This window comes from Panthera pardus, unplaced genomic scaffold, assembly GCF_024362965.1.
Source record: "Panthera pardus isolate Hobbes unplaced genomic scaffold, ASM2436296v1 HiC_scaffold_24, whole genome shotgun sequence".
NCBI lineage: Eukaryota > Metazoa > Chordata > Mammalia > Carnivora > Felidae > Panthera > Panthera pardus.
The window spans coordinates 109,666,257-109,692,396 of record NW_026526810.1 but is presented as its reverse complement, the minus strand read 5'-3'; the positions used below and the strand labels follow the sequence as shown (position 1 = coordinate 109,692,396).

General features: G+C 48.5%; 1 protein-coding gene across 15 annotated transcripts in view; it reads right to left on the bottom strand.

The window, feature by feature from the left end:
- RGS6 (regulator of G protein signaling 6) overlaps positions 1 to 26,140 on the bottom strand; it is a 603,251-nt gene that overhangs the window by 104,018 nt on the left and 473,093 nt on the right. For all 15 annotated transcript variants that reach the window (XM_019451344.2, XM_019451340.2, XM_019451341.2 and 12 more), the window contains 3 exons: positions 5,193 to 5,243; positions 2,064 to 2,170; positions 839 to 890 (listed from right to left, as the gene is read on the bottom strand). In XM_019451344.2, coding sequence (XP_019306889.1) covers positions 839 to 890; positions 2,064 to 2,170; positions 5,193 to 5,243 — 210 coding nt within the window. The remainder of the gene's footprint in view (positions 1 to 838; positions 891 to 2,063; positions 2,171 to 5,192; positions 5,244 to 26,140) is intronic.

The window sequence follows — 26,140 nt, the reverse complement described above, 5'->3', positions numbered from 1 at the left end:
CATGGGCCTTGAAGCCACTCGGATCTGAGTCCCAAAGCTGATGCTTCTACTGTCTGTTAATCGCCTTTAATAAAGAACCAGAACTGTCAGCAACTATTTGCTGAGTGCCAGCAAAACTGTGCTATGCACTGGGGAATATGAGAATGAGCAAGCAGGACCAGTCCCTGGCTTCATGGAGCTTACGACTGACTGGGCGTCCAGAGAAGTAGAATACGACGCTCTATGTGTGAGGTTGTGGCCTCTCTGAGCCTCAGGTTCTTCATCGGAGTATGGGGACAAGGTAACTTCTGTAGACAAGATAACTTCTGTCCTGCCTGGACAGAGGTAACTCCCTGCCTGCCAAACTCCCAACCTCACCTACTCCTAATTTCCTAGTCCAGGATAACTTCTGCACACTCCTCCCTGGTCTAGCTTCTTTTCCGCCTAACTTCTCTAGCTATCAAAAACACCAATGAATTATTCATAACTCTTAACAAGTCTGTGAGAATAGAAAGAGCTGGGGTGGGGGTGGGGGTGGACCCCTGATCCAGCCCTCCCTGAAACCTTGCCCCAGAAGGGAGTGGTCAGCGGTCACTATCTTGGTTCTCCCTGGCTCTACAAAATGAGCATACTGGCCAGCTTGATGGAACGTTCCTTCCCTTCCCCTGTTCCCCTCCAAAGGCTGCATCTCTCAGTGTGCTCTGCCTTTCTTCATTATGTGGAACAGGGAGCTTATTACATGTCAACGCTCGGAAAAGGACTGAGCAGGATAACGACCCCTCCTCTCTGTGCGGCAGTCACCCAGACACCAAGCGTTTGTCGTCCACGCTCCCAGGAGTGACGCCTCTTCACTGCTCACCGTAGTCGGTGTTTTCAGGCTCCCAGCAGTTTGAAGGCCAAAAGTACGGGGCCTGCGCAGAAGAGCACAGATGTCAGGACTCAGAGGCACACCGGTACTTGACCTCCTCTGCCTGGGGCCTGGGTCCACCCTCTCCTGCGTCCAGGGAGGACCCCTCCCCATGACAGGCTCTGCCCCGGCTCCTTTGTGCTGATGCCAACCCCCCAACTCTCTCCTGGTCTTAATACAGCAGAGGCCGTCAACATTTCAATCTGGGTATTGAGAAATGACATCTAAGGTAAGCAAAAGAAATGCGAAAATGAGAAACCTCGTTAACAGGGCAAGTACTTCTTATCCCAAGACAATAGACGTCTAATGCCAAAGTCAGGCCGGCACAGTTTCCCGGGGAACACAAGCTCCAAGTTCCTTTTCTCCCTTTGAAGTATGTATCCCTAACACCGACATGTGGAAACTCTAACCCACAGGGTGGCTGCACTTGGAGAAAGGAAGTAATTAGGGTTCCGTGAGGTCACAGGGTGGGGCCCTGATCCCATAGGATCGGTGTCCTTATCAGAGGAAACACCAGAGAGCTTGCTTTCTCTCTCCACCACGTGAGAAGTCCTGGGTGAGCCCTCTCACCACTGACCTAACCTGCTGCAACCTGGACCCTGGACTTCCTGCTTGCAGCACTGTGAGAAATTTCTAGTCTTTGGTATTTTGCTATAGTAGCTAGAGCAGACTAAAATGCCCTTTGACCCTGTCTAAAAAACTCCACTCCATTGGTGTTGACCTTGACACAGCCTCTTATCCTCTGCCCCATTTCCCCCTAGAACAGGACCTGAGAAAAGGAGCGGGAGGGGTTAGGTGGTGGACAGAAACTTCAGACCAGGAAGGCAGCATGACAGAGTAGAAAGATCAAGGACTTTGCCATCAGGCTGACCGACACTCAAATCAAGGCCACCTCCTAGATTTATTAAACCTCGGAGCACCTCAGTGTTCTCATCTGTCAAATGGATGATATGTATAACCCTAAAAGTTTGTTCTTCAGATTGAATGAGGAAATATGTGTAAAAGGTGCCCCCCCCCCAACAACAACAAATGGCCCAGATAAAAGCTTGTTTGGCCTTCCCAGTGTTGGGGGGAGGTAAGGGTTGCTCCCTTAAATACCCTCAGTTTTGTAGGTAGTTTTAATCTGAGATCAGATAATAAGAGAACATTCTTCAGGAGGAGGAGCTGGCAGGCCTACCTGGAAACGGTAGAAGGTGCCGTCATCCTTCATGGTGAGAACGTGGTCCGAGATTGGAAAGATGTAGCCTTGGGCAGCTATAAGGCTTCCCACGTGTATTGCTTCAACTGCATGGACAGGGCATGAGAGAGAGGAGTGTTTAGTAAGCTGTCAGAACGCAGGGCTCCTTAGCTGGAATGTCAGTCAGGAGGGCAGAAAGGCAACCGGAAGCCAACTGTCATCACCCCCAGATAGCTGCATGATTGATTGGCCGATTGACTGATAGCCTTTGATATAAATAAATGCACTGGGCCGGAGGTGGGGGTTGGGGCATCAGTGGCTAGGAAGGGCCAACATGTGTCTGGGTTGGCCCAGACATTTGGACCATTTGGACCAAGATTTGGATCCCAGCTCGGAGAGTCTGACATTGCTTGACTTTCCCCAACACTTGCAGAAGAAAGTAGCTTCATGGTTAAGAGCATGGGCTTTGGTATAGACACATGCTTCATGTAAAGGGCTTAGCAGTGCCTGGTGCTCGGTAGGTTTCGGCAGCCCTGATTCATGTGCCTGTTTCATCAGGTTTATCAGCCCCAGCAAAATGAGCATGTAGTCTCACTGCCCATAGCATTCCCCGATATGACAGTCCTACTGGAGGGAGGACAGAATTACCCTTCTCTAATGCATATAGAGCAAAACCTCACTTTCTTAGAAAATTGGAGGAAGGGTAGGTAATGCAGTGGGCAGTAGCAGAAGGAGGCCAACCTGACAGAAGTATTTATGTTTTTGCCACAATCAGCCCATTGTTTCGTTACTTAGCACCAGCCATAAATAGATTCTCGTAAGTAAGAATTTGTGTCTATTCGGAGCAGAGCTGAGAAAGAAAAATAACAAATCCAAATGGTTCCACCATGCGTGATAATCCTTCACCAGTATAAAAGTACTCTTACTGCTAAAAACTAATTTTTGGATGTGAAAGTGATTGATACGCTTAAGGAGTCTCCAGGAATTATTAATTTCATAAGCTCTGAATTTTTTTTTAAGGCAACTTGTTTCGTCTTGCAAACTTCTCAAGAGGTTGTATCTAATCCAAGTGTTTTACTTATGTAGCACACCTCTCTTTTGGAAATAACTGGTGGAGTCAGAATGAATGAAGTCGGATGTTATTTGCTCACTGATGACCAGTTTCCTTTTTAAAGTCTAGATGCTTCGAGAATCATGGGGACGGCAAAAAAGAAGAGTTTTGTCACTGGCAGCTGCTCCTTCCCCAGGGAGGAAAGAACAAAATCCAGTAAGGAGGTGACTTTCATGTCCCCAACCTAGGAGCTGGAACTCTCACTTCATCCTTTGTGGTTCTGTTTAGCTATATGGCAGATGGGGAGGGAGGGGGAGGGGAGGGGCAGATGTTGGATGTGCCTGGCTTCCCAGGGCCTTGCTTTGTCTCACTTCTACCCTTGTATTCCCAGCTGGTGAATTGTTCTTAACTCTTCCTGCTCAACCATTTCTCAGAAGCCTAAATGGTTCCCAATACCTTGATGTCCTCTCAAGGCCATTGGAGTATAAGAGACCTTCATAGACATGATCTTATTCACGAGCTTTCAGGGAAAGTTCCTCATACCAGGGCCAGAGGACTTCTGAAGCCTATTCTCCTCCCACACTACTACTACTGCTCCAAGTGATAATAATACATGTTAGAAATACAGTGATTATTTTAGAAGGGGTAAGAAAACAGTGCTATTGGTAGAGAAAAGACTACCCTGAAGAATGGTACTCCTTCGGTTAAGCATTATAACAAAAGAAGCATTGACTTTAAGTACGTGCCACTGAACTGGTAGAAATGCATTCAGCCCAGTTTTTACAAGCAGACAATCAGAAGTCCAGGCTGCATGAGGGAAATGCATGGGGCAGTTAATCTGGGTACTATCCTTAAAAGGATTTGAATTCACAGGTTCCCTCCTGTGGATTAAGAGCTTGAGCAGAATTACGAATTTTCACTTGTCACGGAAGTTGCCATTAATCATGATGGTGAAAAAGGCTAGTGTCCCTCCCACGAATGACCCACTTCTTTTCTGGCACTCAGATTTCTGGCGACTACATTTAATTGAACTCTGTGTAAATTGTATTGTTTCATAGTCAATAGCCTCTTAGGAGCATCAGATTAAAATATAGGAATTCCTGAGCTGACTTCATGACCACAGCAAGGAATCACAGCTGAAAGTCGGACACCTAGAAAGGGCACTTACAAAAATCTTTAGAACGCATAGCAATTGGAAGCCATTTAATTAAGGGCAGATAGGTCTACTCCCCAAGAACATAAGAATACACGAATGGATATTGGATATTGATAAACATGACCTTCAGGCATCAAGGATACTCAGTTAAAACAGGAAGTGTACTATAAACTCCAAAACGCATTAACAAACACACAGATCCTAAGGTTGGCTTATCTGGAATTTTCACTTTTCTGAAACCCCTCATTCTCTAATTAGGCTGGGAAAATAAATTTTACTACTGATTTTCTGGTGGGAGGACAGATTCAGAAACTGTTTTATTGGCCAGAATTCTGTTGTTGTCTTTCTGGTGAGGTTTTCCTAATTGAAATGCACAATTAAGGCTCAGGAAAAAAAAAAAAATCATTCACTTCTTGCAGAAGGAGGAAACAGAAGGAGTCTTAGCAAATAATTAAATGTCTTAATTGTGGATCAGGCAATCTGATTTTAAGAGCTGGCTCTATAAAGATAGGTATTCAGTCGAGAAAATAAATTAATTTCATTCGCAAATAGAGTGACTCCACATCTTGGGATTCATATTTATTATTATGATGATGATGATTATTTTAATGTTTATTTATTTTTGAGAGAGAGAGAGAGAGAGAGAGAGAGAGAGAGCATGCACAGGGGAGGGGCAGAGAGAGAGGGAGACACAGAATCCGAAGCAGGCTCCAGGCTCTGAGCTGTCAGTACAGAGTCCAATAAAGGGTTCAAACTCACTGACTACAAGATCATGACCTGAACCGAAGTCGGATGTCTAACCTCCTGAGCCACTCAGGTGCCCCAAGACTCACATTTATAAGCCCAGTTCTCAGGAGAATGGGAGAATCTGGTTTGGAACTTGTTTATGGGATGTTTTTCAATACCACGGAGGATCAAATACCTGGGTCCTCGATGGAGAGGTTCTTCATAAGCCATTGCACAATGTCAGTACCTGAAATGATAAAGCAATTTGAACTGAAGACATCACGAATGCTTAACTCTATGGCAGAAGAAACATGTTTACCTAAGAATCCCCAAATTCCAATTAGCACACACCCAGAGAGCTGGATAATATTGACAATTTTCCATCCTAATTAACCATGTCTATCCATTGGTATGCTTCCATAGTCACGATCTCACTCTTTTCCAAAAAATCCATTTTTGATGACTCAGGATGATCTTGTGTCCACACTTCTAGGGAGTATCTATAGGGAACTTCCTGCAAATATAGATTTTAATGACTTCCCTGAGACAGGTTAGGTGAAATTATCCTATATCTGAACCCCAGGATATTTCCTGAAGGAGGAGGCCTCTTCAGCTCCCTACCCTAACTGACAAGGCCTGACTAACACAGGTGACCTTACAGTTTCTTAACAACAACAACAACAACAACAACAACAACAACAACAAATCTCTAATTTTTTCTTTGGGCCCATTTTAAATGAAAATGCTCCTATTGAGTTCTTACAATGGAATATGGCTATAAATGACATACACCACTTCTAGGCCTGGACCATAAAAACTCCCGTGTGACCCACCACACCCTTTCCTTCCCTATCTGCTGGCTGAATATAGAGAACCCCAAGAACACAGGGGGAGGGCAGAGCCACAATGTGGGAGGAGCCTGGGATCCTGAACAATCATAAAAATTGATGCCCATTTTGGGCTCTGACTTGATTAAAAAATAAACATTATTGTTTTAAGCCACAGAAGTTGGGATTTATTTGTTTTGACATCAAGTTCTACCTTAACTAATATAAAATCTTGAGTTGGAAGGGACTTCTAAAGCATATCTACTCCAACCCTAGCCAATATAGGAGCCCCATCTGTAATACTCTGGACAAGAGGTACCATAATCTCCACTTGGAAAAACCCTAGTACCTGGGAATTACAGATTCCCTCCTAGTCAGTCTGTCCCAGTGAAATCATCTTTGATTTTTCAGAACAGAAATCTGACCCTCTCTGAAGTCCTCTCTTTGGACTTAGTTTTGCCCTCTGATGATAGAAAAACAAACCCAGACTTCTTGCTCTGGAGAGAGTCTGTCTGATATACTATCAGCATTCTTCTTGAGGTTTTCCCCCCTCGAGGTGACACCTGCCTAGGCCCCTCAGCTATTTTCTCCCATGACATGACCTAGAGACCCTTGCCATTTTAGTCAGAATTCTCTGAATATGTTTCCTTTTGTTTGCCTCCCTTTGAAAATGTCGTGCCTAGAGCCAACGTGGGAGTAGGGCAGTCCAAATTTCTGGAAGGTTCTGGACTTCCGGTCAATTCACCTTTGTCACTCAACCATCTCACTTTAAACCAGGGCTGATCTTCAAAGGTGGTTTGTCACCTCAGGATGGAATTTTTGATGGAAAGCAGCCTGAAAAGGGCAACATTTCTGGATGTCTGAGTCCTGTTGTGCGTGGGTCTGAGGCTTGGTCTGCCCATAGCTCTCCTGGAATAGATTCCTAGCTGAAAACCTGGAGAACTAGCAGAGGTCTTCGAGGAGCATTTCCTTTCCCCAGAAATAAAGTTTCCCAGAAATCTGACTGGTTGCCAGAGGTGAGAACAACACAGGCCTGTTTCTCTCTGGCTCTCTGGAGAGGGAATGGAACCTTGCACCGTAGACAACGAGGGCCCCATCCTACTATTTCTGTGCTCCCCCAAGACCAGCCTCCACTGGCTCAGCCCTGCAAGGTGCCCCCGTTTCAACCTCAAAAGCAGAACTTCAAAGCTTCTCCCCACTCTTGCTCCCGGATGGCATCTAGGAGCTAAACTTTGGATCAAAACCACTCCTATTCATTCACATTCTTTGAGAGAAAGGAGAGTTACGTCTGTGTGTGCTTGTGCGTGTGTGTCCGTCTCTTCCAAATTATACAAGTTCAACATTTGTCCTAGGACATGAAGAACAAAGCAGAAATCAAATAAGAACTGTAATCCCAAGTTGGGGGTGGGGGAGAGACTCTAACCTGTTTTTTCCTCAAAAGAAAAATAGTTCTTTTTTGTGGGTTGCCTGGAAACGGATAGGTTTCCAGCATCAGCAACAGCTCTCCCCCGGGCAGGCGGATTATCTTTCTGCTGAGCTTGCTGAACCATTATTTATCACCTGCCAAGATTGATTACTCACCCTGGGACAATGACAGCCCTTCCTTTCCCCTGTTAATTACTGTCATCATTAATATCCATGTCACTAATTAGTATTCATTCACATTGAAACTCCTTCCTCGCTATCATATCCGTTCCCCCCTCCACCCCAGCCGAGACTTCAGCACTATTGTCTAGATTTCTACCCTCTTTTGCTTTCATGCGCTCAGTGTCTGGCCTAATTGTTCTCCCCAGTCCACCAGGCCCTGGTTTGCATTCACGGAGCCGAAGGATCCCCTTTTAAGCACTTTGTTTTTGGTAAAGACGGGAAAGTCACAAAAGCCTCTGTCCTTTTCACCTAGCAATGTGGCGGACCACAGACCTGGGTTTCTTGTCCCTGGCGCAGCCACCGTAACAGTCGGGGTCTTCATCTGGGGACTGGGGTGACTGTACTCAAAGCTCTGGTGAGGGCCGAGCTGCGCCCCTGCCTGTCCTGGGTCACTGCCTGCCTCACCCGCTGCAGACCTGCACGAAGGCCCTCAGCAAGCATAACAATGTGTAGGGGTTGAGGACGCCCCCCCTCCTTCTCTTGGGCATGGGCTGCTTTAGGCTTCCTTGGACTAACCCAGGAGGGGCCAGCCTCCAGCCTCGTAGCTGGAAGCAAATGGTCCATGTTGAGCCCCAGGAACAAGTAAGGGAGGGAAATCTGTCATAATATTATGTCCTTTAAAAGACCTATAATTATTACACTGGAGCCAGGCGAGGATAGTTCAAATATCCGTCAGGAGAAAGCATTTTTCTTTTTTTCTCTTTCTTTTCTTCCTTTTTTCCTCCAGCCCCCAATCATTCTTTCCTTCCTATTCTGAAAAGAATTTGAAGCAGATTATTTTTCTGTTCTCTCTCAAATTAATTGTTGCCCTTTGTTACCACTGTCGGATTCTGGTTCTTATTTTGGTCAAGATACCCCGCCAAGGACTTAAAGCCAATATAAAAACTTTAGGAACAAATGCAGAATAGTTACTCTTTATTTCCAAAGGTTCTAAAACACTTGGCTGAAAGTTTTCTTTTTGAGGCTAATATGTCAACATATATGTCAGGAATATCCATGAAATACATCAGAGGGCACCCGAAACTGTTCTCCACAGCATGCGTGGTTTGTTAGTATATTTAAGTATATATTTATCAGATGTAGGTATGCTTTATGTTTCTGTATGTGCTGTAGGTATGTATTCCAATTATGTCTTTTATATATCATTATGTGTATTGGAAGGGTGTTTGGACACAACTCAAAACTTCTCTAGTAGGGGACTGAATAATTAATTATGGCTCATCCATGCAACATGTATCTATTGAACACCTAGTGTATTAAATGAAAAAGCATATCAAGAACAGTGTGTATTGTAAAATGACATTTTTACAATAGAAAATATGTATTTGCATTTGTATTCTATTAATTACACATGTGTAGATATATACAGATACCGAGAAGAGAAGCTCTGGAAGAATGTTTATTTTTGAGAGAGAGAACGTGAGCGACGGAGGGGCAGAGAGAGAGGTAGACTCTATGCAGATAGCAGAGAGCCCGATGCGGGGCTCGAACTCAGGAACCGTGAGATCACGACCTGAGCAAAAGTTGGATGCTTAACTGACTGAGCCACCCAGGAGACCCCGGAAGAATATTCAAACTGTTAACTTTAGGTTATCCTGGAGAGAGTGGAGGGTCCAATGATGGAAAATTTCTATTTTTTACATTTCCTTATTATTTGGAATTCATTGAACGTTAATATACTGCTTTATATACTGCTTTTTAAATATATGGCTTTTTAAAAGTGAAAAACACTTTGCACTGTAAACAGCAGAAAGGGAGGCGATGACCTCCTCCAGAGACAGCAGTGGAGAGGCTGGGGGATCAGGTTGCAGACACACAGCGGAGAGGGTAAGGGGAGCTTCGAACCCTCCTGCTGCCCCCAGGCCCTGGCCGTGGGCATTTTCTGCTCCCCAGTGAAGGGGCAGAGAAAAATGAGGCATGTATCACAAAACTGCCTCTCTCCAGAGGAGTAAAGAATTGGGAGGCTCGCTCCTAAGCCTCAAGCTCGTCACTCCCTCTGGACATTGGGCCAACCCCCAAGCTTTTTGTAGACTCTAACAGGGCTCCTCACCCTAGTCCTAGACTAAGGGTGATCATCTGTACCCCTCAGTACAAACTGGATTCGAGCAAGCTGGTGAGATCTTCCAATATTTCAGGGGGTTCTCTTTCCGGTTTGGGGGAGATCCTTATTACAGAAGGGTTGTATTCTGAACTTTGTCCTCATGTGTTTTTTAAAAAAAATGTTTTTTAATGTTTATTTATTTTTGAGAGAGAGAGAGAGAGAGAGAGAGAGAGAGAATGAGTGGGGGAGGAGCAGAGAGAGAGACATACACAGAATCCAAAGCAGGCTCCAAGCTCTGAGTCGTCAGCACAGGTCCCAACTCGGGGCTCGAACCCACGAACCGTGAGATCATGACCTGAGCTGAAGTTGGACACTCAACCGACTGAGCCTTCCAGGTGCCCCTGTCCTCATGTGTTTTAAGTGCCCCCAAAGATGAAGGAATACATGGAACTTCCTGCCAGATAAGTCAGAACCTAAGGGGATCCTACTCTGAAACGCTTTCCGCCATTCTTCCCAAAGTATTGTATCAACCTTAGCCCAAATTAGATTATGCAAACTTGATAAAAGACTGATTCCAATCACCTGCAAATTTCAAGTTATGTGAAACTTGGTAGCTTATAAATCATAGTACTGATGACTGAAGCAATCGATAACTTACTTGTCAGTCCTCACCACTGGGGAAAGACACCTTCATTTGAGTAAACGGTTTCTGGAGCCCAACAAAAGATAAGATGGTTCCGGCCGTGAGTGACCTCCTGGTCCTCCGCAGTCAAGGTTATGACTCAGTCCACCCTGGGATTCTCACACACCTGCCAAGGTCTCTGCTACACCTGTGAGTGAGGAGGGCAGCTTCGTGCCGCTTTATCACGTAGGTGCCATAGGCAGGCCAACATTCCTGAAGGAGGGAGACATTCCCCAGGGTCCATTGTGCACCAGGCTAGAGCTGGGCACTTGACCCTGTAATCACATATCATCCTGACAATAATTGCATATAGTATAATAACTAGTATACCCATTTTAAGGACGAGGCCCAGAGAGGCCCAAGGCCACATACCTATAAGAGCCAAGCCTGGAATCCAGGCAAACTCATGCCAGATACTATGTCCACCACATCATTCTCTCTTACTGCTGAATAACTTTCCAAACGGTACTCAGAACAATAACTGGAAAGGTGATACTCTGTGCTTATTTTCCCCTTGAAGCAGGGACATTAATTTAGTAGTAATAATAATTACTACCAATATTAGCTAGTGAGCTAATAATTCATTGAGCACTTTCTATATTGCAGGCTGTGGAATGACCCTACGATACTAGTCGCATGGGGGCACCTGGGTGGCTCAGTCAGTTAAGTGTCCGACTTTAGCTCAGGTCACAATCTCACGGTTTGCGTGTTCGAGCCCCGCATCAGGCTCTGTGCTGACAGCTCAGAGCCTGGAGCCTGCTTTGGATTCTGTGTCTCCCTCTCTCCTTGTCCCTACCCTGCTCATGCTCTGTCTGTCTCTCTCTCTCTCTCTCTCTCTTTCTCAAAAATAAACTTAAAAAAATTTTTTTTAAATCCCATGATGTAAGTAGATTATTAGCATCTTTATTTTGCAGATGAATGGAAGGACATTCTAAGTAGGGCAGTCTTTATAGTTTTAGACCTTTCTTTTTTTTAGTTAAAAAAAAAATCCCACAAAATGCAACAGTTAGCTGGCAGAGAAAGCTGACCTTACTTAAGAGGAGATGTTAAACTTTAGGATTTCAGAGGGTGAACACACTGAATAGTGGCAGAAAGACAGGAGGAGACTCAGGAGGAAGCACTGTGTGCCAGGACAAGTCTAATGGCATTTTGAGGAGTCGTGTTTGGTCAATGGGCTTGACTTTTTCCAAGGAACGCCGTGACAAAATTTCACAGACATATGCTCGTTAACCAAGCCTAGGAAGCAATAGAACACAGCGTTTATGAAGTCAGACTTGAGTTCAGCTCATGCTGTGTCACTTACAGACTGTGTGACCCGGGGCAGGTCCCTGAACCACCCCCCACCCCAACCTCCATGTCTTCATGGGTTGATGGGGGTGAAATACTGCCTACTCAGAGGGTACCGTAAGTGCGTGTATTCAAAACCTGGCCCGTGGTTTTGCTGGAATGGTCTGTTGATCATCAGCTCACCCACCTGCTCTGTGCCTTCATTGCCTGAGATGGAAACGGAGACAATAACTGATCCGCTGCAGAGGCCCTAGGGGTTAAAGGGAGTTCCGCCCGTGCCATGCCCGCGCAGTGCCCGCTACAGAATACGCATTAGCGCACATTAGCTGCGGACAGAGTCTGCATTTTTAGGGACCTTGTATTGGAGCCAAGAGTCTAATCAAGTCATCTGTATGCCTGGAAGAAGCAACAGCAACTTGGAATTTTTGTGTGATTTGCCTGCCTTTTTGTCTTAGAGAACCTCAAGATGTCTTCTGATGCTTTTACGAAGGGGTCTGCTGATGGATAGCTTGTCAGATGGGAGGGGCAACGAACAAGGCAGTTGCAGTAGGCAAGCTCTAGGAGCCCGACCTCCGTGGCCCCATTCCTGGCCCTGTTCCTCCAGTAAGTGGACTTCTGGGCACGGTGGGTGGTAGGTAGAGTGGGTGCCCTCAATGCACGGCCATTCGGTCCAGCATAACAAGCCGTGTGCGCCAGTCCCTCACGTCCCAACATCCTCTTCCTCTCCCTCTTCTCCTCTTCGGCCTCATGGACTGCTTCTCCACTCCCAGAATGCACCACGCTCCATCCCGCTGCAGGACATTTGCATAAGCGATTTCCTGAGCCAGTAATGTTCCCTCCTTTCTCCGCTCCACTGTCTCTAGCTGACTCTGGCATGTCCTTTGGTTCTAACTTCCTCAGGAAAGCCTTCACAGATCTCCAAACCACGTCGAGTCCTTTGGCTGTCCCTTGCAGAGAATGGGGTTCCTTCTCTTCGGAGCACTTCTCTCCATTTGGAATTAAACAGCAGAAATTTATTGGCTCAAAGTTCTGGAGGCCAGAGGCCTGAGATGGCGGGGTTGGCAGTGTGGGTTCATCTGAGGGCGGTGGGGGAGAATGGGTTCTGGGCCTCTCTCCTCACGTCTGCAGGTCTGCTGGTCTTTGGTGTTCGGGGCCTGCAAATGCATCACCCCGATCTCTGCATGAGCACCCATCAGAGAGCATTAGAAATGTTCTGGGGGCAGCTGAGTGTTCCAAGGAGGTTCGGAGGGGACTCTGTGGCTGGAAGGCATCTGGGCCGTATTGCCTTCCAGTGTTGTCTAATGGTCATCTCATTTGTGCGAATTTGAATCTGAAACGTGGTCCATGGACACGTGAACTTATATTTAAGTTAATCTGTGCGGCCGAGGCTTTCTTGAGATGAGGTACCTTCATCTTTGCGTGGCCCTCTCCCTGCACGTGTGCCTCTTTGTCCAACTTTTTCTTTTTAGAGGGACACCTGTCATAGTGGATTAGAACCCACCCTCACTAACTCACGTTAACTCATTACATCTGAAATAACCCTGTGTCCAAGCAAGGTCACGTTCCAAGGTAGCGCAGGCTAAAACTTCAACATCCAAACTTTTGGGAAGACGCAGTTCCGCTCCTAACACTCGCTAAACCTTCGCCCTGAGACGGCAGGACTCTGTCACACCGTCCTGTCTCTGGTACCGTGCAAACACCTGGCCTGGAGCTGGGGTTTAATACATGCTCATCGAGCGACAGTTATATTCAAATATACATCCTCCAGTATGTATCCACCCATAGGTACATATTCACCACATTGTAAATTTTTCTCTCAAGTTTTGTGGCCCAGGAAACCTCATCACACACTAGCACCAACCGTGTGTGTGTGGGGGGGGGGGGTGCATTTTGCAGCCACTGCTTTACATGAAAGTTTCGAGGGTTTTCATCCGTTGACACTGTTAGCTTTCGAAACTCCTGTCTTCTCTTGTATAAAGAAAGCTAACCTGATGAAAGCTTTAAAAAAATATTAGGCAGCAATCCAAAGCCGCCTTCTTTTCTTTATGCGACGCTGGCTGTCACGGGAAGAGGACGGTGAGTGCAGGAAAGGCAAAGTCTCCCACCCTCTTCTGTGGGGCTCACAGCCACTGTCCCCCGCCAGCTCTGCACCGGTCCCTCTGCTCACTCCACTGGCCTCCAGACTGCACAGCTCCAACTGCCTTTCGCTGGCTTTGATCCAGCGTGTGATCCTCCCTTCTTCACAGGGAGGCTTCTGCAGTCTGACTCGGTTTCGGACAGGTTGGAGGAATTCAGTCCAGACACGCCAAGTAAAATTTTGAACCCAGGGATCCCCAAGCAGCACCACTGTATCCCCTTGTAAACCACAGCCTCTGGGAGCCACCTCCCTGGGGCGTCCTTCCAGGCCAGGCAAATCGGCTTGCTGACCATGGGCCTGTGACAACCGTGCCCCTCGGCGACCCAGGGCCTACGCGGCAGGAAAGACGACTGGCTGCTGGGAACCCCTTGGTGGGCCTTCCCCTCCCCCTCCCTGCCCCCGCGCACCCCCCACTGCAGCCCAGCCTCCCCACTCAGATTCTGCGTTTCCCCATTCTCTGAAATTTAAAGCTTCCCTGTGCATTATGAAAAATAATAGGGGGCAGGAGACCAGGCGAGGTTATTACCAACTCATAAATCAACCAGGAGTCTCTGAGGGTTGCGGTGAGGTGTCTGAGATGGGCCCCCTGGTTTGTTATCTCACCCAAGCCCCCACGATTGATTCATAACCTCATAACCCTCCTGCGTCCCAATCCTGGGCCTTATATCTAATTGTCAGCAGCCGAGGACATGATTTGCAAGAGGATGCGGTGGCGGCAGCCGTGGGGGTGGAGGAGAGATTAGTTTTGTCAATCAAAAGCGTCCAGGGGAGGTGGGGAGCGCCCAGGACTTAGCTTCACAATCAGCTTATTAAAGAGAAGGCTGAACATGGCTACGCTGACTGGGCCTCTTGCAGGGGCCTGGAGGACAAGGCCACTGGGGTGTAGCCTCTGTTCTCTGGGCCCACATTCCTCTCAACCCGAAGGCAGGAATGAGGGGCAAACAGACTCGCGGCTCCAGGGGAGAAGCAAGCTAGTGGAGGCATTCAGCCGCACCCATCAGAGAGTGTTATAAACGTCCTGGGGGCTGCTGAGCGTTCTGGGGAGGCCTGGAGGGGCCCCTGTGGCTGGAAGGCATCTGGGCCGTATGGCCTTCCAGTGTTGTCTAACGGTCACCTCATTTGTGTGAATTTGAATCTGAAACGTGGTTCACGGACATGCGAATTTACATTTAAGTTAATCTGTGCGGCTGAGGCTTTCTTGAGGGGAGCAGGAACGGAGAGCCTTTATGAGGCCCCGGCCTGCAGGCTGCAGTCACTTACCAGGAATTTGATCCGTCCATCCCACACTATGATAGCAATTATACGGATCCAAATGCACAGCTTTAAGGTTTCAAGTCTGCAAAGTACCCTGGACATCTGCCACCACCTTGGGGCGGGCGAGGCGTGCACAGCAGGGCGTGTGAGCAAGCTGGGGTTGAAGCAGAGTCTGGGACACACTGGTTTGTGAGCAAAGAGTTTACAGTTTTGCACTAATTCCAGCTCCAGTCCCTTGGAACCTGCCTCTGGGCTCTACCAGAGAATAGCTCTGGCGTGGTGGAGCGAGCTTTTGTAATCAGACAGACCCGGTTCTGGGCCTGGCTCTGCCCCTTGCTAGAGGATCCCCTGGGATGAGTCACTCCACCACTCGGAGCCCCAGTTTACCCACCTGCAAAATGGGGTCAAGCACAGGATCCACCTGACAGCCTGTTACGATGATTACAATGAGGAAACAGAAGAGACACCAACCAACCTTACATCTCGCCTACAACCAACACAGACCTCTCCATCTGAGAACTGAAATCCGGAGCTGGTCTCCCACGGAAAGATCCCCAGCCTGGAACCAAGCCCCTTCTCCTGCCCCTCCCCCGGCCTAGGCTACAGGCCTTCCAGAGAGTTCGTGGCTTGTTCTCGCGTGGCTCTTCCAAGCTCCTCTCTTTTGTTCAGATGGATGAGGCCATCCTCTCAACCTTGGTCTGGGGTCTTCTCTATCAGCGGGGGATATACTTCCAGGTCTGCTCCTAGTTCTTGAGGCAAAGCAGGACGAGGACCCCTCGGAGACCTGTACCCCAGCTCCAGCCGGGCTCTCGCCTGGCGTCTCCCACAGGAGCAGCTAGGAGCCAAGTGGCCTGGGTGTGAATCCAGCTTCCCCCTGCCACCAGCTCGGTGGCCTTGGGGATGTGCCTCGCCCTTCGTAAGCTTCAGTTTCTATGAGATAGGATAAAAAGCTCGGTCTGAGAGGGTAGACATGAGCTTGGAAAAGCTTCCGCCCCGAGTCCTTCAACACACAGCAAAGGATGGGTAAATGTTGGCTTTACTGGTATTATGACTGCTGTTACTGTGACTGGAACATTTCACTCATTTACCTGCAGTGATGAATAAAATGGCTGTCCTCCAACAAGAAGGGGGACCAGTGTGCTGCAAGGACTGTGACTGGAGGATCGTGGGGTGCCCTGGGGTCACAGACAGGTGTGTGCCATTCCAGGGCTGACCCACTGTCAGGAAGCAGGTGTTTGGGAACAGCAGGAAACAGTGGGAAGAGACTGGCGGAGGGGGAGCCCTGGATGTAAAGCCAAGGGCTCCACCACGGCAGCCCGAAGCAAACCACACTAACGGCACCAGGGCATACCTAACATTTGTATTGAGGTCAAGGTGGAGTAACAGCAAGTCTCTGTGGAAGGGAAGAGTCATGGGGGGGCAAAGAGTCAAGAGCATACTCTGGCATCATCTACACGCAAAGCACTGTGGCCAGACGCCGAGGGCGGTGATTCAGGCGCGACTCAGAGAAAGAACCGGGCTTACGAGCTAAAGGGAAATGATCTCAGAGTTGCTGAGGAATGATCTCATGTGTTCCCGGCAACGGGATGCTGGCCCTCCCCTCTCTTCTGCTCTCAGCCTGAGCCTCATGGCCTCTGCCAGCGTTACCGTGAACGCTCTGGGTCAGTCCGCAGCCCCTACAACTCCACTGCGGGTGCGGTCCCCCCAAACCCAGAGGAAGAGCGGCGTGCCCCCACGTGTTTCCCCGCCTCCTCCTCTTTCAGTGGAGGGCTGGTGGCTTTGGGTTCTCTCGGAACTGCTGCCATCTCGCCTCCCCAGGACCCCTCCCCTTTGACTCTACCTGGATTGACAGCCTTGAGCGCCGAGGGCAGAGAGCTGGGTTGTCGGAGGGTGGCAGGGTGTTGACACAAAACAGAAGCAGTGGCAGGAACGATAGGGGCTGATCAGAGGCTTACGTGTCCTGACCTTGCTGAGGACTGGCCGGGGCCCTGGATAACCAGGAGGCCGGCAGAATGGCACTCACGGCCTGGCCATCAGTGAGAATACCATATGGTTTCACTCATATGTGGAACCTGAGCAACAAAACAGGTGAACATACGGAAGGGGGAGGGGAGAGAAGAGAGGGAAACAAGCCACAAGAGCCTCTTCATGTTAGAGAGCAGACTGAGGGTGGATGGAGGGAGGTGGGTGGGGAATGGGCTAGCTGGGTGATGGGTACTAAGGAGGGCACTTATTACGATGAGCACTGGGTGTTGTATGTAAGTGATGAGCCACTGAATTCTACTCCTGAAACCAATATTGCACTGTATGTTAACTAACTAGAATTTAAATAAATAAATACAGGGGCGCTTGGGTGGCTCAGTCGGTTAAGCGTCCGACTTCAGCTCAGGTCGCGATCTCGCGGTCCGTGAGTTCGAGCCCCGTGTCGGGCTCTGGGCTGATGGCTCAGAGCCTGGAGCCTGCTTCCGGTTCTGTGTCTCCCTCTCTCTCTGCTCCGTTCATGCTCTGTCTCTCTCTGTCTCAAAAATAAAATAAACGTTAAAAAAATAAAATAAATACAGACACCAGGGCGGGGTACCTGGGTGGCTCAGTTGGTTAAGCATCTGACTTTGGCTCTGGTCATGAGCTCGTGGTCTATGAGTTCGAGCCCCATGTTGGTATCACTGCTGACAGCTCAGAGCCTGGAGCCTGCTTTGGATTCTGTGTGTGTGTCTCTCTCTCCCCCTCCCCTGCTCAAGCTCTGTCTCTCTTTTTCTCTCTCAAAAATAAACAGACATTAAGAAAAAAAAAAAAAAAAAAGACACCAGGGCCCTGCCCAGAGGGGAGCTGGCAGCAGCCAAGCCATACTACCTGCCTTCCCCGCCCCACTCTTTCCTCCTGAAATCCCTAACTCTTTTTCTTCTTCTTCGGGCAGGCAGGTAAGGGGCCCGGGTCTGGCTTTGGAAGATTTGAGGGGAAAGTGAAGCCAGCCGTCTGAGGTGGAGGAGAGTTTTGAGAGTCCACAGTTCAGATCTCCCTACCTGCCTTTTCTGGTTTCCGTAGGTCAGGTTCTAAGATCAATAACGGAGGCACATGTGGGGACAGGGAAGGACCCTGAGGGAGAGGACGGAGGTCCCTGGGGCTTGCAGGGGCTGGCTCCCTCTTCATGACCTCAGTCTCTCATTCCAGCTCCCTCCCTCCCCACCCCCCCCACTTGCTCCCAGAGATTGCACTTCCCATATTAGCACGGATGCTGTGCACGCACATGTGTCCACAGCCGTCCACACCATACCCACACATGGAGCCGACACACATTCACATGTGCCCTCGCACGCACACACACGCACCCTCTCATATTTCACAGCCATCGCATTGCTTCCGTAATATGTTCCCAACCCTACAGTCCCGACAAATGACCAAAAGAAGTTGAGGCTAGAACAAATTTCGAGGAGGGAGCTGCTTTTATATGTTAGAAACCTAAGTAATACGGAGGAGAGGCCAGATCTCAGCACCACTCATATGATCAGCGGCCGTGAGTCCCCTTGCCGGGAATAATCTTGACTGCCTGCACACAGTGGCCGGTGAGGAGAGAAGAGGGGCTGAACCCAGCCCACAGAAGGGAGAAATGACTGCATTCATCTCCAAGACGTGGAGCACATTTTCTCTTTTAAGCTTCTAGATGATTTCGGACCTCCGCGGTTTAAGGAGTGGTCTTGGAGCTGAGGGCGGCGTGCTGGGATATCAGACGGGAAAAGGAAGGCCAGAAAGAAAAGAAAAATTGCCACCATCACCAGCAGGCACGTCTACGGTCGAAAGCATGGTCATGTTTACGCTGTGCCAACGAGGTCCTGGAGGGGAGCAGGGGACCCCCGGGAACCCCACAGTTACGGGGCATGCAGTGAACGTGGTGTAGACAAAGGTACAGCTGGGTTCAGGGATGGCAAAGCAGTCTGGGGCCAGAGCACCAGCTGGAGAAGTTTCCTCCACGAGGTCCAATGGGACAGGAAGATAGAGGAGTTACGGAAACCTAGAGGAGGTGGTTGCTGTTGGAGACAGTGGCCGGACAGGATCCATGGCCGTTGATTATTTATTGGTTCAAATGTTTATTTATTTTTGAGAGAGAGAGAGAGCACGCAAACAGGGAAGGGGCAGAGAGAGAGAGAGAGAGAGAGAGAGGGATTCGTAGCAGGCTCTGGGCTGACAGCAGCGAGTCCAATGTGGGGCTTGAACTCACGAACCCCTCACAGACACGTCCGACCATCAAGGAGCGAGCCCCACAAAGACAACAGCGGACCTGTGTAATTAGATGAAATGGAGCGAGGGGGGCGAGCGTGACCGCGGGGCGACGGAGACTGGGAAGTGAGCAGGATGGCATGAGCCCCGCAGGCTGGAGCAGCAGGAAGGACGGGTTGCGTGTGTATTTGGAGGAAGGGCAACGGTGAGGAGAACCCCCCCGCCCCGGGGTGGGACCATGCAGAGGGCAGGCGTGTGGGACTGGAGATAGGAGGCTGGAGACACAGACCGGGCTGGAGCTGAGACCAAAGAGGAAGGGGCCACCGCACCTCGGGAAGCCTGTGGAGGGCCCTGGGGTATGTTTCCATTTATTTAAATTTTTTTTTATTCGAGTGCAGTTGATACACAATGTTACGTTCGTTGTACAATATGGTGATTCGATGGGTGTACAGGTGATGCTATGCTCACCACAAATGTAGCTACTCCTGCCAGCATACAACATAATTGCCGTGCCACTGACTATATTCCCTCGGCTGTGCCTTATATCCCTGTGACATCTTCCTCCCGTAACCGCAAGCCTGTATCTCCCACGAAGAGTATGGAGGTTCCTCAAAAAGTTAAAAATAGAAATATCACATGATCCGATAATTCTCCTGCTGGGTATTTACCCCAAGAAAACAAAACGACTAACTTGAAAAGGTATACGCACCCCTACGTTTGTCGCGGTGTTATTTACAACAGCCAAGATACGGAAGTGTCTGTCCATAAACAAACAGATAAGGAAGATGTGCGTGTATGCAATGGAATATTACACGGCTGTGAAAAAGGATGCACTCTTGTCTTGGGTATTTTTCCAAGGTGGCTTTGGCTGCTAGGAGGAGGAGGGATTATAGAATGACAGGAGCAGAAGCAGGGAGACCAGCTGGTAGCCATTTTCAGTAGGTTGGGGGAATCCAACGCTAGCTGGGCTCCACCGTGGCAGTGGGATGAGAGAAGCAGGTGGGGTTCCAGTCTACCTTGGAGGCAGGGCTCCTGGTCCTCTCTACTGGACGGGACATGGAGTCTGAGAGCAAGAGGAGTCAGGACTGACTCTCAGGTTTCCAGCTTAACTAATTGCATGCACGGTGGAATTTAGACTAACTGAGACACAGAAGCAGGTTGGGGAGGAAGCCTGGGATCATCTGTTGGCCGTGTCTTGTCTCGGATTTATATTCTAGGAGCTATCTGAGTGGAGATGTCAAGTTGGTTGTTGGACAAATGAGTCTGGATTTTCAGGGGGAGAGCAGGCTGGTGATACTCTTTGGGAGTGATTGGTGTGTAGGAATTCACCTTAAGCAGTGAGTCTGGATGAGGTCACCCATGGAGAAAATGCAGATGAGAAGCACATTGGAACGATGCCCTTGGCTTTCGAATGGTGCAGCTGGCAGGGGACGTGAGCCTGTCCTTCCTCAATCTGAAATGCCTTTCATTACTCTGAATGCCCAGGCTTCGTTCTTCTGTGACTTAGCCTGTGATCATTGCACTCCATTCCCTTTCTGGGGAGATGACAGGAGAAACGAGCTCTGACACCAGCCCCTCTTTGCCAGCCTCCGTCAGAACCTGCAAGAGAGCCACCTCTCTTGCTCATGCCTCGATGCAGGGAAAACTGCACCCTTTACCACCATTTTACGGCCCCTGACAGTTCTGCCTGGTGATCAAGCCAAAGAGACAGTTAAGGATTTCTGTGCTCTCTTCTGATTTGCAACAAGTTTACACTTGTTTTCTGACTTTTCTAACACTAAATTACAGCAGACTCTCTGAAAGCATCTTGTGCGACTCTGGAGCTGGCCTGTGGCCACGCACTGCTGTGTGAGCCCTGCCTCCGAGCGGACACCGTCACTCGGCACGGAGGTGACTGCAAGCTCCAGACCCTGCCTGTGTCAGAAGACTTTGGGGTGGAATGGTGTCAGAAGCCAGGCGTCTTTCTAACGTGCAAGCCTCCTTTCATACCCATCAACTCCAGGCAGAGAGAAGCTGGCTTTTGTTTAGAGAAGATGCTGAGAAGATTCCCAAGTGGAGAAACTCTGCAACTAACCAGGAAAGAATAAGTATCAAACCGATCCTGAGTATATTCTTCCTAGCACCATTTCCTCATCAGCTCTCCTGCCCCAAGTGCTGGCTGCTTCCAAAACGGAATAGATTTCAGGTGGTGAATAATTAAAGATATTGCTAGAATTAATGAGAATGCAACAGGATCCAAGTGATGACTGGGGAGAGCTCTATGAGGAGCCCTTGGTCAGGGATAGCTGCTGTAAGGGATCATAGAATTGAGCTTATGATTCCTGGAAATAAAAGGATAAAGTCAACGGAACTCATTTCTTGGCCTGTCTTCTCCATCGGTGCATCTGAGGGTCCTGAAGGAGAGACGCCCCCGTGTCCTCAGCTCGGCCCCCTTGGCTCATTGCCCAGAGCACATCACGGATTTTCAATAAACATCCGATGAATATTTCACAGAATGTTGGCCAAAATCGATGATTTGCATTTTGGCATAGCTAATCACTGTGCTGTTTTTTCTTCCGCGTGTTGGTTTTGATAGAGTTGGTCACTTCTTAGGGCCACTTCTGAATCTTGATAGTAAGGTGGGCCAGATCTTTGGTATGGAAAGCTACCTTGCTGTTTGCTATTGCAGATTATTTATGTGTATGTTGAAGAGGGGGCCAACACAAGGTCCTATTTCGAGTTATTCGGGACTAGCCCATCCTTGACCACCCTGATTCTGCTGGTGATATTATCATAAAATATGGCTAAAGCTCCAAAAGAATTGTTAAAAGCCCTGATTAATATTGAGGTTATGCGGCTCAGCCTACAGGCAGAACTAAAGGCTGGTGTCTGATCAATACATGATTACAACGCTGTCCACTTTTCTAAAACATTTTCTCGGCAGTGGTTGTACCCATGCTGATGGGAGGGTAGTAGATTGAGAGAACCAGGCCTGATATGTGTTAAGTAGACACTTGTGTATAGTTTTGAGGGATTGAGATTAGGGTCAGCTGCACATTCTAGAAAAAGAATAACACAAACAAAATGACAGTGACTTAACCAAGACAGAAGTATATTTGATAGAAGAGGTCTGGACGTGTGGTTCCATGGATCGTCAGGAATCCATGCCTTAACATTTCTCTTCCGCCCTCCCAGTGCTTGGCTTCCAACCCCAAAGCCACTTCCTGGTTCAAAATGTCTGCCAAAGTATCAGGCATCACATCCCAGCTTCAGGCAGGAGGAAGAAGGAAGAACATAAGAACTAAAAAGTGCCTGTCCCGGTTGAGACGCCTCCCTTCAAGCACATTTTCCGGGAGTCCCTTACTCTATTTACACATTGTGAAACACAGAGTAACAGCTCCAAAGATGCCCATGTCTGAACCCCTGGAGCTGTGACTATCTACCTTATGTGGCAAAAAGGACTTTGCAGATGTGATTAAATTAAGGCTCTCACGATGGCGATTCCTGGACTATCCAGGGGGGACCAATGTAATCACAAGGATCTTTATAAGACAGGTAGGGGTGTCAGAGAGAGGGGAGATGTGATGACAGAAGCAAAGGGGTGTGTGTGTGTGTGTGTGTGTGTGTGTGTGAGAGAGAGAGAGAGAGAGAGAAAGAGAATGAAAGAGAGAGAGAGGAGGGAATGCTAGATAGCTGCCAGCTTTGAAGATAGAGGAAAAGACTATGAACCAAGGAATGCAGAAAGCCCCCGAAAGCTGGAAAAGGTGAGGAAACACATTTTCCCTTAGAGGGTCCAGAAGGAACAGAGTTCTGCCAATAGCTCAGTTTTAGCCCTCGAAGACCCACGTCAGACTTCTAACCTCTGGAACTGTAATATGTCTGTGTCATATTAAGCCACTGACTTTTCGGTAACGTATCGCAACTGCAAAAGGAAACCGTCCGCATCTTGGGCCAGAACTCGGTCACTGACTACATCTCGCTCTAAGCGAAGCCGGGAAGTAGTCTTTGACTCTGGGCAACAGTGTGCTGAGCCACCAATGGGGCTTTCTTACCAAGGAGGGAAGGAAACATGGGTGCTGGGGTCAGGAACAGCAGACATCCATGTGGGGCTGTTACACAAACAGAAGGCTCTCTATGTGTAGGAGACGAGAAAAGCATTCTTCTCAAAACAGAACTGGCAACACTTCCAATCTATATTGAGGTAATATACCTAAGAAGGTAGCATAAAACCTTGAGAAGCATTGTGGCAACGGATGAAGAAAAGGGCTCCAGTAATTCAAAGAACACTTTCTATTACACCTGTTCTAGCCGAAATCATCAGATGTGCCGATGGCCCGTAGGGTTGTCTGAGCCCAGCTGGGAAGTCTGTAGCCTATAACAGGGCTTTGAATTTGAGAGAAATAGCTCACGCAGTTACCAGCGAGACTTTGGGTCTCCAAAATTTCTCTTGTTAATGTCAGGCCATGAGTAACCCTAGCTCAAAATCAACTTCCTCTCTTGTCCCAGCTAGCTACAGGCGCTGACACAGAAAGTACAGGTAGATCACCAAAAAGTACGTGGAAAATATAGTTGGTACATCCCAGATGCTCAGGAGATTTCCTTTTTGAATGACGGAAGGAGTAGGTGGGCGGGAGAGTAAACATGCCCTGAGTGGATTTCAGGATGGTCTCATTCTCTCAGTCAACAGGAGAGCCTCCTAGGTCTTGGGACTAAGTTAACTACTGGGTCCCAAGCCTGACAAGACGTTCCTATGCTCCAGGGGCTCACAATCCCAGGGGGATGATGGACAAGTAAACAAACTGTTGTTCTTCAACACACTGAGTGCTTTGACAGCTACATTTGCAGGAAGCTAGGAACACGGAAACGGCACTTACATCAGCCCTGGCTGCTGGGAACCCTTTGCTGGAGGAGGTGGTGCTTAAACTGAATCTTTTTTTTTTTTTAATTTCTTAAAATGTTTTATTTTATTTTTGACAGAGAGAGAGAGAGATAGAGCATGAGCAGGGGAGGGGCAGAGAGAGAGGGAGACACAGAATCCGAAGCAGGCTCCAGGCTCTGAGCTATCAGCACAGATCCCGACGCGGGGCCTGAACTCACAGACCGCGAGATCATGACCTGAGCGGAAGTCGGATGCTCAACCGACTGAGCCACCCAGGCGCCCCTGAACTGAATCTTAAAGGACAAGTTGGAACGAGCTAGTGGGGGGATGGCATTCCAGCATCATGCGCAAAGCCACAGAATCAGCAAACATTGAAAGAGTGCTTGCTATAGGTCAGGGACTGCTCTAAGCACTTCACATAAATTTATATGCAAAGAAGCCCCATGAAGCAGGTACTGTCATTATCCCCATTTTTTTTTACAGATGGAGAAAGGGAGGCAGAGAGAGGTTAGGTAACTTGCTGAGGTCACATGGTCTGTGAAGCCGGGGTTTGAATCTAGGCACTTTGGGACCAGCATCCATGCCTAGAGTCAATCATTTGCATGGCTCTAGGGAAAGGGGGAAGAGTAGTGGAGGGTGTGAAGAAGGAGGCAAACGAAGCCAGAACTTGAAAGCCACAGTGAAGCATTATGGATGAGCTTCTTCTAAATCCTGCTTAAGAAACAGAGGTACTTTAACCAGGGAGAGATGAAGACTTCTCCTCCCGGAGGAAGTCGGGGGGCCAGGAGCAAGGACCAGGTGGGATCCTCGGGATGCCTGATGAGGCTCCTGCACTGAGGGATGAAGAGAGTTTTCTGACTCAGACTGAAGATTATAAATACATCTGGTCAAGGCAACGATGCCTTGATCTTTACTCTTTACTTTTCTCTCTTGCCTGGTAGCCATGAAGCCAGCTCAGAGGTCCCATCGCCTGTGACATGTCTTTACCCCTGGGAGGTGAGGGCAGAGGCTCTCCCTGTCTCTTTAAATGACATCTCTCACTCCCTTCGATCATGTAGTTGCCAGAACAGGAGCTGCCATTGGTGAAGACTGGGAAACCAGACTTGAGATGAGGCAACTGAATGATGTCCACCAGGATCACTAAGGCCAAGTGCAAGAGCAAACCAGAGGCAGACAGAAGAGATAATCTGAAACCACTAAAAATGGGGAAATTCAGAACACAGTGATAAGAAGCAGAGTGGATGTCATGATTAACCAGCATTCAGGAGTCAAAGATCACAGAGAAATGGGAGGCCCAGACACAGCATCAGCCTGGCAATGATTCAGGGGAGTAGAGATGCCAGAATCACAGCAGATGGTGCTGAAGACATAAATTAAAAATTCAGGGGGCGTCTGGGTGGCTCAGTCGGTTGGGCATCCGACTTCGGCTCAGGTCATGATCTCATGTTCAGGAGTTTGAGCCCCACGTAGGGCTCTGTGCTGACAGCTCAGAGCCTGGAGCCTCCTTCGGATTCTATGTCTCCCTCTCTCTCTGCCCCTCCCCTGCTCATGCTTTGTCTTTCTCTCTCAAAAAAATAAACGTTAAAAAAATTTAAAAAAAAATTCAGAAGCATGGCTATGACAATCCCTGCGACCCTACTCCCTTCCTGAACCCTCTCTTGCAAATAGAGAAGTGATAGCCTTGATTACAAAGAGATGAAACAGTGGGGTGATTATTAAGATTGCAGATTTGGGGGGGCCTATCCCCAAAGGGCATGTGGTAAACCCTGACATCTGCATTTAAAAAATTCCCTGGGGTGATTGTGGCACAGATGGTCCACGGTCCACTCTAAAGATTCTGACTGCTGCAAAAAATCGGGTGCCTCCTCTACGTGAAAGATCCTTGTTTCCATGCTTCCCAACTAGACTGCAAGATCCCAGCGCATGTGGGCTTTTCCTCGTAAGTCCTTGTATCCGTATGTATCCGTGTGTAGTGTAAATGCTTAATAAGTGTTTGCCTCACGCATGAGCGTGTACATCATTCGGGCTGTCACCAGGACTTCTGAACATCTCGCCTCCAATCAGATTAAAGAGGACAACCAGCAGGGCAAGAATTAAGCAGAGCAGAACAAAGGAATGTATCTTTTGACTACATGCTGTTTTCTGGGACCTGCAGACCACCGACACCAGGTGTCGCAGGGTTGTAAAGCCGTGGTTCCC